The 11,869-nt window shown below is 37.2% G+C and overlaps 1 protein-coding gene across 1 annotated transcript; it reads right to left on the bottom strand.

Moving 5' to 3' along the window:
* Positions 1–3,529: 3,529 nt before the first annotated feature.
* LOC107103186 (G-protein coupled receptor 35-like) lies at positions 3,530–5,130 on the bottom strand. The gene has a single exon (XM_015402745.1). It carries the CDS (start codon positions 4,853–4,855, stop codon positions 3,980–3,982), a length of 876 nt encoding a protein of 291 aa, XP_015258231.1. The 5' UTR covers positions 4,856–5,130; the 3' UTR covers positions 3,530–3,979.
* Between the last annotated feature and the right edge of the window lie 6,739 nt (positions 5,131–11,869).

Below are 11,869 nucleotides of genomic sequence, written 5' to 3' on the forward strand. Positions count from 1 at the left end.
TTGAGAAACCCAAATCTGGTCACCCTACATTAATATGTTTTTTCATATGCTTTTTACACATTGATTGCCAATTGCTCTAAATTAGTTAAGAGCTTATTTGATGACATCCCAAAATCGTCAAGATAAACTTTGGTTCTTAAATTCAAAATTTATGCTAAACTGTGATATCATGCATCATCTCATTGATCATGGCTTTCAAACATGTTTTCCTTCTTTGTACATAGTAGCATAGTTAGCTGTCTCACTAGCTTTAGTCTACAGTTTTTAACTGGAATATGTTTGACTTGGAGCTAAATGATCTTTTTTTAAAAACTCTTATATTCTGAATGTAAGCTGTGGGGAATGCATTCCATTTATGTGCAAAATTATCAGTTTGACCATGATTTGAGCTCAGTTCACACTTATATTAATTGTTCTAACACACAGCCAGGGCCATAACTACCATTGAGGACATCAAGGTCATGTCTGTATTTTTATTATTTATGTTTTTCCAAAATTATGATATATAAAATAAAAATAAAATACACTGAAACTGAAACTGAATGTATGATGATGATCTAGGTCTCCAAAAAAACAGCATATTTGTAGTGCAACCCCTATCTAATACTTAAAGGTTTGGGCATACATGCTGCGTATCATCGTCAACATGCACTGTTGCCATAGTAACTTCCAAACAGGCTAAAGGCCCTGTTAGTGAGTCCGTCAGTCACAACAGTCACTGGAAGAGGAGCATATTGAGCTACGAATGTTGGTGGAAGGCAGATAAAGTTGTAGATGATTGGGAGAAAAATATGCATTTTCAAGAGGAAGGATTTCAGAGCAGGGTGCTACTGAGACAGCAAAGGAACATGTAACCAAAGTTTAATTAACTCCGTCTGTACATCAGTCAATTTCCAGCAGTTGAATCATCATTCATCATGTGATTGATATGTTAGCGATGTTGAACTGAAAAGGAAATGTTTATCAGTTAACGTTGGTTTATCAGTGTTGGATGTGAAACTTTTTTATACTTCTGTGAGATGCCGGGAGGTCAGCAAAGCAAGAGCACAGAGCAGGTTGTGCGGGACAGGAAATCGTGCACAGAAAAAAAATAAAGGAAACGGTTAATATTTTCAAAATATTGAATACATTTTCTGTGGTACCTATGGCGACTTCAAGAGTTTTACTCACTGGGCCACTCTGAAAATGGTGAATTTTGAATAATAGAATTAAAAACAGCTTCATTTGCATGCCGCTGAACCCACTGAGAAGTGACCGACACTTGACCTCCGTATTTTTTTGAGCCCTGCATATGACCTTGCACGCAGCCAGTAGGGCAGGTTTTCCCAAACAATATATGACAGTCCAAATAATATCTGATTAAGTTACATATTTACCACAGTGTTATCTAAACAGAAATGTGTGTAGTTAGTCACATACTCAGTCATTCCATTGATGTAGCTGGTTGAGAGTTTGCCTTTGTATGTCAGCTTTTTTTTGTAGCAGATGGCCGCTCACAATGAGCCGGTATCTACTTGAGGTTTCTTTCTGTTCAAAGGGATTTTTCCTCTCCACTGTCTCTACAAGCAGGTTTTTTGTGAGGTATTATTTTCAAGTCAATGAGTTGATGGAGTCAGCTGGTTTTCCTTAGATAGAAAACATCAAACCAATCTGACTGGATGATCTGGTTGAACTGTCTCTGTAAAGTACCTTTAGATTACATGTGTTGTGAAATGGCGCTATATAAATAAACCGAGGTGGAATATAACAGAAGGTGTCTGCAGCAGCCTAGCAAATAGCTTCCTCAAGGACTGTGACACAGTTAAACAGAGTGCCAGATGCAGCAATCATAAGAACAAGTAGAAAGAACATTCATATAGTTTTTAAAGCCTTTTATAGTTACCTTTAGGAAAAGATATGATAAAATAATGCCTAGAGAACTACATTGGGTGTTAATTTTTTTTAAATTGGTGTTTTCTTTCAATCCCCCCCCAAATAGCATTTGAAGGTTGAACAAAGTCTGAGACCTAGGTATGGATTGGTTAAAGTTTACTTTTAGGGTTATTGTCAGGGTGAGGGCTGTCATGATCTTGGCGCTGATGACGGCTTAATCGCTCATATCATTAACCTATCTAACTCTGCCCAGTTTATGATCACTGCTCATCTGACCCACCTGCTCCTACCTCTATTTAATGACAAATATAAAAGACATATTTTCAGTTGTTTCACAGTTTTTTGTTAAGTATATTTTTCCACGTGTTAATTCATATTTTTTAAGCCTTCGGTGTGAATCTATAGTTTTTTATAGTCATGAAAATAAAGAAAACTCATTGAATGAGTAGGCCTGTTGAAACTTTTGGTCTGTCTGTACATTCTGATGCCAAACATGACTGGGGAGAAAGGAAGACAGAGAGAGGGGGATAGAAAGGGGGTGCAGAGTGAGGGGGAACATATAAAGCAAACATAACAGAATCCAACAACCAGCTGGTATCAAACTGCTCCTGAAGCGTTCATGGGGAAACCTGAACACAGAAAACAACACAGACAGCAAAAACACCTACAGCAGAGCATTTTAACAAACTTGACAGCATCAATGCGCAAACCACACGCACAGGCTCAGTCACACACTTGCATAGATAGCACAATGATCGGCTCTAATGTGTGTGACTGTGCATTTTCATGCATAAAGTGTGATATAGGTTTTACATGAGCTCAGCTATGGGTACAGAAGGCTAGGTATAGATTTGTGGCTTGACCTCATAATGTTTCAAAGTTTCCTTAAACCCTGCATTTTCTGAAGTTGTATATTTTTGTAAACAGACCTCATAAACTATATTGTTCTTCTAAACCACAATTGTGTCTTGGCCTCATTACCCTTTCAAATGTCGGTGTGTTTGGGTGTGTGTTGACAATGTTATCAGAGTATATGTAGTATTTTATGTAACATGGATTATTTCCACACTTCTCATTATGCTGTATTGTCTAGTGTATTGCTGTAGTTTCTAAGGTTTTCTCCAAATTCAACAACTAATACTAAACCATTAAACTAACATGGAAGATGATATGTTTGTTTGTATGGTCCCTTCAAGGAAAATGTGGGTTTAAAAAGGCAGGTGATTTATGTTTTGCAAAAACGTATTTTAGTTTTAGTGATTGCAGACTACAAGTAAAAAAAAAAAAAAACATTGTAAGCTGAACCCTTAGGATGGAGTAGCTGTCAGTGGTGCACACTCTGTACTTTGTAAGAGATCACCATGTGCAAATGTGTAATAACCAAACAGTATGATATCTCACTGCTGATCTGCAATACAAAAATGTCGCCACAACCACAGATTCACAAATATAACTCAGAAAAGAAAGCCAAAAAAAAAACAAAAAAAAACAAACAATAAATGATGATTAAAATGTCACACATTTTTTACAGGTGGCAATTTTTAAAAACACGATTTCAGAGGGAGACTGACTTCCCTGTTTTACAAACTGCATTTATATTTAGTCAGTGGTTTCCGTTTTGACAAACCTTCATTTTCTCTTTACAAAAAAGACTTTAAAATGGTCGGAGGAATTACTTTTTCTGAAAGACATTAGATAACAATTAACTGAGAATAAAGAAACTTGAAAATAAATACTAAATAAAATGAATAATATATCTATACAGTTACAGTCAGAAAAGTGAAGAGGCCTGTCTGATAACCAAGGGAAGATTGATATACAACTTAGGAGCTGCCAGCACGAAAGCATGGTTCACTCTGAGCTTGTTTTTGACACGTACAAAAGCAGCTGAAACAAAAGTATTTTTAATTAAAAAAACATCTGAGCTTCTACCGGGAAACCAAAATTGGGTTGTCAGTGTTTCTCTCTAAGAATCTTTTAATTTCAAGCAACTCTTAAGAACTTTCCAGTGTGCCAGTCACTATTCTAAAAAAAAAAACAAAAAAACAACACACCTATATACAAGCAATAGGCAATACCGTAGGAGTGTTATTATGCTATCATTGATTTATATGTAAAACTTTTTCAATAAAAAGTAGAAGCTTATAGAGTCTAAGACACAGTTTGTGGAAGCAATCCACTCAGACACTTGTAAAAACCTGTGAGAGGGTAAATATACATACATCCAGTTTGACGGTACTTTGTAGAATAAGCTGATCACAAAGGCAAAGTGGTACAGCGTGTAGCAGACAAGAAAAACAATCAGGTTTGCTTTAACTATCTCAACAATTCTTTTCTTGTCCTTTGACTTATTTTGCTCTTTCACCAAGATACAGATGGTTCGACTGGAACAGAACACGATTATCATCAGAGGAGCCAGGTAGCCTAGACATAACAGGGCTATTGTAAACTGTGGACGGAAACGAGCATCTTTGCATCTTTCATAGCATGTCCAGAGTTTGTCAGGATAGTTTTGCTTTCGAACAACTACAACAACTGAGACCAAAATCACCCAGATGAGTAAACATACGACCACCGCTGCCACTTTCTTCTTCCTCCATGATCTGGCCTGCAGAGGGAACCTGATGGTCAGATAGCGGTGGGCGCTGATGGCTGTCGTGGTCAGGATGCTGGCATACATGTTGATGTAGTGAGTGAAATGTAGGAAGGTGCAGAGAAATGTTTTAGGTAGACAGAAGAAGGCATCATAAATCCTAAAGGGAAGGAAAATGATGAGGGCAAAGTCAGCCACAACCAAATTCAGCATGTAGATGTGGCAGTCAGTCCAGGAGGCTCGTTTGGCGATGAAGGCCCACAGAGCCGCACTATTGATGAGGAGACCGAGGAGAAACACCAGACTGTAAGCCAACCCCTCAAGGGCACAGTAGGAGCAAGCAGTCACATTGACGGTCGCATTACAGATGACAGTGACATTGGAGAACATCCTGTACTGTTAGAAAAAGCAGTTGTGAAACTTTTTTTAAAAATAGCATCATCTGTGTTTAAGTGAAGATCAGGTGAAAAACAAAATCTCCCCACAATCAGACATGTATGAGTTGAGCTCAATGAATGAAAGCCATAAAATGTGCAGCTTAATTTCCATTCAACATATCTTAGAGTAAATCAAGTTAAAATCAGGAGTTAGAAAATAGGAGCATCAATCTGTTGCTTAAATCCCTTTACACAAAATGGTAGAAGTCTTACCAAAGAAGCTGCTATCTTGATGGTGAGTTTTGCAGACTGCTATCAGCATGTGCTAGAATGTTCTCAAGCGTAGGCTGTGTCTGTTTGTGGTTTTTGATTTCCTATGTTATATTTTAAGTTAAAAAAACAGAAGGTGTAAACCGATGCAGATCTTAAAACCCTCTAAAAACATTTCAATAAGCAGAAAAGTTAATTTTCTTTATTTCAACAATTAAGACAAACTGTTTTGCAGACTATTTGAACAGTGTTCTAGTTAATAGTTATGACTTTTGCCCTTTATCTCACTAAGAAAGTTACTTTGATGTAAAGGGCTCCTACTGACTGTAATATATAAGGGTCAGTTTATAAGACAAAGGTTCATTAGAAACACGTTTTAATCAAATAAAAAACTGTGCAGGACTATAAATTATTGTAAAAAAAAAAAAAGCTGTTTAGCACCATTCATTTCTATTCAACTGTTTAGCACTTCTAAAGTGCCAATTCATACCACATTTCATCTCAAGGCACTTTACAAAGTCAATTTGATCAATTCAGGCAGACAGATCCGCTGCTACTATGCAAATACTTTCTGTGTTAGAGAAGGTAATGAAAAATTTAGCTTAATTGGTGTCTTTGTTTAGGAAACAAACAGTTATGCAGATAACAGCCAACTTTCAATTCAAAGGGATTAAAGACAGACCTCAATGTTAGTCGCTGCATAACATAGCTATGTGTAGAAGAAACACGATTAAATACTGAAAAATATTTTTTCGTCTTTATTCGAAGTTGTCTGCAGCAGCCTAGCAGGTGGCCCCCTCCAAGTGAGACTAACTCTGGTGATCCTGTATGTGTTTAGTCCTGCCTGTTCCTGACCTGTTTCTGACCACGGACTTCTGAGTTTTGGCCGCCCCTGTTCTGCTCTGTTTTGCCAGTCCTGTTTTCCGGATTGTTGCCCTAAATGTCGCCTGTTGTCGACCTTGGACCTGTCATCTGTGTATTTGGCTGGCAATGGAGCTCCACTTTTCTGGACTACACTCCTTCTTCTGGGCACAGACTTAACTTTGCCAGGTTGGTGGCTTTCATGCTTTCATTGCTGTTCCTTATTTGAGTACTGAAGTTACTGACCTGAGCCTCTACTCCTGCAGAGTTTCAAGTGAGCCTGCCACAGTAGATGAGCAGCCTCACACTTATTTCAATAAACACCTTTTAATATATCACTGGCTGTCTTGCCTGGATTCTGGGTCCTTCATTCTGAGCCTTCTGACACTCATAAGGTTACTACTCAAGTGAAAATTAAAACTACAGTAAAATACAACTACTCATAAAATAACTCTTTGTTTACCAAAAGATACTCAAAAGTGAATTAATGTCACTAGTTACTACTAATCTCTACTGTATATATATCCTGAGTTAAATGTGTGGCTGGCCTCTCTCCTGTATTTGTTTTGAGTGTTTTGTCTTCCCATCTGCAGCAATAGACTGAACAGCGGATGTTGTGTCACTACAAATCACATCACTTTACTTTGTTGGACTATGAGGACACTTGTATTGAATATCCAGCCCACATTGTGAAGGTAAATAATTGTAATGGAAAATTAACCAAACCATGTAGAACAGAGTAAAAGAGAGACAAGTGGAGTACAATAGATACTAACAGAGAAAGGACATCCATCGATCTATCTATAATTCAGTTTCAATTCAGTATATTTATGTATTTATTTATTTATGTAGCGCGTATTCACATGTGTCATTTCAACACAGGTAGGTAGGTAGATAGATAGATAGATAGATAGATAGATAGATAGATAGATAGATAGATAGATAGATAGATAGATAGATAGATAGATAGATANAGATAGATAGATAGATAGATAGATAGATAGATAGATAGATAGATAGATAGATAGATAGATAGATAGATAGATAGATAGATATAGATAGATATAGATAGATAGATAACAGAAATTAACTGAATGTGTGTTGAGAAGTAGACAATGTATTTAAACCACTAAATAAACTTAATACAGATGAAGATGTGGCTGGATAGATTAATGCCTGTGCAAAACTGCAGATGTGTCTATGGTTTTTGCCATAAATTTCTTTATATTTTTATGTATGTTAAAATTATTACATTTTGCAAAGTTATAGAAGTAATCAGTGAACCCATACAGAAATGTGCTTCATAGCTAAAGAGTGCAACCTCCCAGCATCCTGTTGAAACCACAAGCAAACACATCTGAAACCAAAGTGCTAAACAGGTTACAAGAAAAAAATAAAAAATTCTGAATTTTTATATATATATATATATATATATATATATATATATATATATATATATAGAGAGAGAGAGAGAGAGAGAGAGAGAGAGAGAGAGAGAGAGAGAGATATTAATATGTATATATATTATGTATATTTAATATATTTAAATAAAAATTACATCTTGAGTGTGTAGCAAAAGTAATTTCACTCTGGGATTATTAAAGTATTTCTGATTCTGATTCTGATATGGGTTTTTGGAACAATACAGAAGCCATTAGGTGGGAGCTAAAAGTGGAAAAATCTGATTCCCCTCTCTTCTTCTAAAATGCACCCCAGCATGCAGTGAAGCTGTGGTTATAATTACTGAAACATACAAGAAGTTTCACTAGCAACTTCTTGCACAACATTAAATGGGTTTCTGCGATGCAAAAAGTTCAAATGTGGGATTGAGAATAGAAAGTACAAATAGGTCACAGACATGCATAGCCTAAGCAAACAAGTGGTAACGCAGCCTTTAAGTTACAAAGGTTAGAGATTGTGGTTTTGAAAAGATTTAAAAGAAAGTGTTTCTACCACATTATAGACATTTGTTACTGTAAAAAAAATAACATGTCTATTGGGATTTTGCTCGCCTCTGTGTAGTTTTCAATAGGATGTTTGCAATGTGGCTGAACCTCACCCTTTTAGCTTGTCCTCCTGACAGATTGTAACTGAAACTTCATCCTGCCAGGGGGAGCAATTGACGGCAGAAAGTGAGAAAGCACAATTGAAAGCTTTGTAAAAACAAAAAGGGTCTGTCTGAAAATGTAATCTGGAGAAACTTTTTGGACGGACCTAATGGAAGAAGTGAGAAAATGGATGACACAGGAACAAATGAGAGAGTTGTGAGGTTTGGAGGGCAAAGTCCTGCTTTTAACTGTTTCAATCTATTTAAGGAAAAACTTAGTGGTTTTAGAAAACTTAAAGTGGACTCTGAAGAAGCAATGGGCCTCATGAGTTCAACACTTGGAAAAGTGTTAAGCATAACTGTGAATGATGCATTCTGCAAATCTAAAAAGTGTGACATGTTATAGTTTTCATTTTCCTTTAATAATACTGCAGTTTATTGAGGCATGCCTGCACCATTCTGGGCCTGAACTTTTTGCCAAATTTATCTCTTTACATCTATAGATTTGCCTGTCAAACAACTACTTTAACTAAACTGGACCCTGTTTACCATGCTGCTTTGAGGTATATAGCAGGTTCACCCTATAGGACTCAGGAGTGTACATAATACACCCTTGCCAGATTTACTTCACTAAATATTCGAAAAATGAAGCATTGGTCTCTCTGAGCATGCGTAGGTTTTCTCTGGGTACTCCGGCTTCCTTTCACAGTCCAACAAAAATGACTGTTAGGTTAATTGGTTGACAAGAGAACCTTCTAAATTGTTACAGGGTTCCCTCCCTTGTCTATGGCAAAATGCAGGGGAAAGCACCATCTGATAGCTATGTCAGAGGAAGGATTAAACCATGCACTGTGAGATTCTCAGAGCTTGGATCTTTATCAATTAACCCTGCATTACAGCTACCTGGCTTCTGTGTTCGTTGGTCTTCACAAAACTGTTTGTTCTGTAATGTTCTCTAACAAGCCTTCATGAAAGGGCTAGATCAATACAAAGATTCAGTTACCTACAGGGAAAGTCTGTTACCTGATTAAGTGTCCTCAATAAGCAATTGATTTCCTTTAACTGTATTTTGAAGTAAAACAAAAAAAAAAAAAAAATATATATATATATATATATATATATATATATATATATAATATATATATATATATATATAATATATATTATCTGTTGAAGGCGCTTTTCCAGTGTGGGGGTAACTGCTCCCAGTGTTCCTATGAGCACTGTCTCTGTCTTCACCTTCCAGGCTTTCTCTAGTTCTTGCTGAGGCCTTGGTATTCTTCCAGATTTTTCCTGATGTTTCCATCATTTGAGATGGCCACATCAATCACTATGACTGTCCTCTTCTGCTTATCAGTGATCACAATGTCCAGTTGGTTGGCCAAAAGCATTTTATCTGTTTGTATCTGGAAGTCCCACAGGATCTCCAGAGCTCCATTATTCTACACCGATTTGGACCTGGAGTCCCCTGTTTGTATTTTGCACAGATGTTTCTGTACACTGCTCTAGCCACTTGGTTATGATGTTCCATGTATTCCTTTCCTGCCAGTGTCTTACACCCTGCAGTGAGATGGTTGATTGTTTCTGGGGCTCTTTGAACAGCCTGAATCTTGGATCTTGCAAGCTTTGATAAATCTGGAAATGTAGCACAGTTCAAAAGATAAGTCATACATCTTCTGGGGTTGTAGAAAGGTTGTGCTCTATCTGCTGTATGCACACATCCAGTTGTTGTTGCTACACATAGTATTGCAGCAACTCTAAGATTTGCCGAAATAAAAATCATGAAAAAGCCCAAGAGAGGTTAGATTAAATTCTGTTTATTAGACTACGTTTGGCAGTTATTACATTCCAATGTTATTAAAAGCCCCATTATGCCTCACAGATATGATTGTGTACAAATTAAGACAAAAACAAGCTAATATTGCACAGGATATGAGGCAGCTCAACATTTTAAATGCAGTCTGTTGTTGTAATTAATTTGTCTGAAATCCGTTTCGGCCCATCTGGTTTTCCCAGAGATATTTCCCAGACTTGGTACATTAGCTTCAGTGGATCTCTATTCTTCCCACTGATAAACAGTCTATCTCTCTCATCATGTATTTACATTTGCCTGGTACTATTTCAAAGTGCCTTTTACACGTCAGTGACAAGGCCAGGCGGAGGAGGAGGCGGAGGGTTTCCATTTATGTAGGTCTAACTAGGTCAGTGAGGACACACCCTCTCTGTCTTCCCTCCTGGCTGGCTGCACCCTTGCTTCCCAACCCAATCCGTCTCTCTTCCCTTTCTCTGGCTTTTTGATCTGCTCCATGCTGTGACGCAATGCAGATTTTTTTTTTTTTGTTGTTTGCACACCTTCTGAGTCAGACAACCACAGCACAGTCGCCAATTTCACTTCGACCATGCTCCAAATAAGCATAGAAAAGGACGTCCAGTTTTATAGAAGCAGGTCAACTTAAATGACTCAGCAACAACATGTTGGATCTGTTTATCCGCTCCAGCTCTAGTCATTAGCTCCATCTTTTTGTTGTGATTGCATAACGCCACCATATTACATAATATTTGTGGTGGTCGTCAATCTGTGGTGAGGTTTCTCAGTATTTAGAGAAGTCCTACTGTTCACAGCCTCCAGAAAATGTGTGACTGTTTGTGTCCTTGGCCTGCTCCTGCAGAAACATCTTTAAGACATGGCATGTTTGTTATCTGAAATTATATGAAACAATTGCCATATTAATCTGTGATTAGAATAATATCATTTACTTGTGACTTATCATGTGTCCTGCCAGTTCTATCACAATATGGGCTAAGAATCATGTAATATGGACCTAAAGTGCAAATTCCAAGAATTACATAAGTTTGGAGTGTTATACAGGGAAACCAACACTTGATGTCTCTGTTTCTGCTTGCCTATCCGGGATGAATGAGTCATAGAGCAGGGTTATGTATGAAGCAAGCTGGAGATTTCTCACGCATCCCTGGTTCTGATTCTCTCCTGTGCTGTTTATCTCTACAAACAACAATCTGGGGTCACCTTCTGGTTGTGGTTGTGCTGAAATGCTCTGAAAGTAGAACAAAAAAATAACTTATCCATACAAATGTATGGAGAATACAGGTGCATCTACAAAAAATCATGTCAAGTTCATTTCTTTCTGTAATCTAATGCAGCAAATAAAATCCATATTAGGTAGATACATTGCACCTGTAGTGATACATGTCAAGGAAAATTACAGGTAATCAAAATAAAAATTTTATTCTTATTCAGAAAATGTAAATATCACATAGGACAAAAACAACCAGTGAGATTGGTTCACCCTACTCACAGAACATTAGAAATATGCCAGCAATGTGTGGATTTCTTATATATATATATTTTTTCTTTTGCTTGTTTTGGCACCTGTTAACACTTCAAAAAGTACCTATCACTGATTTAGACTCATTTCAAAAGTATCACTATGCTTGTTTGGCTAGATAACATGCCTAAGGTAAACCCCATAGACCATTTTATTGAAGAAAAACAAACAAGTTGAAGGCTGTTATTTAAGCAAGCTTGGCCTTTTTTATACCATAGCAGAACCACAGGTTGGTTAGGTCACCAGAGTGCATTAACAGTAATTTGTGCAAAAGGAGCCCACACTAGGCAGCACATTTGCATACTGCACATAGATATACTTTCACATAGCAAATGCATCTGTATAGAAAACATTCACACTTTTCTTGTTCTCATGACTTTTTTGTGATCTTCAGACATGAATTTTGGGTTTTCATTGTAATGAACAACTATAGGCCCCGTCCACACGAAGCCGAACCCTGGCCTAAACGCACAAATTTTTCACCAAACCAGCCTCTCATCCA

Source organism: Cyprinodon variegatus, unplaced genomic scaffold, assembly GCF_000732505.1.
Source record: "Cyprinodon variegatus isolate N-32 unplaced genomic scaffold, C_variegatus-1.0 Scaffold1391, whole genome shotgun sequence".
Lineage (NCBI taxonomy): Eukaryota > Metazoa > Chordata > Actinopteri > Cyprinodontiformes > Cyprinodontidae > Cyprinodon > Cyprinodon variegatus.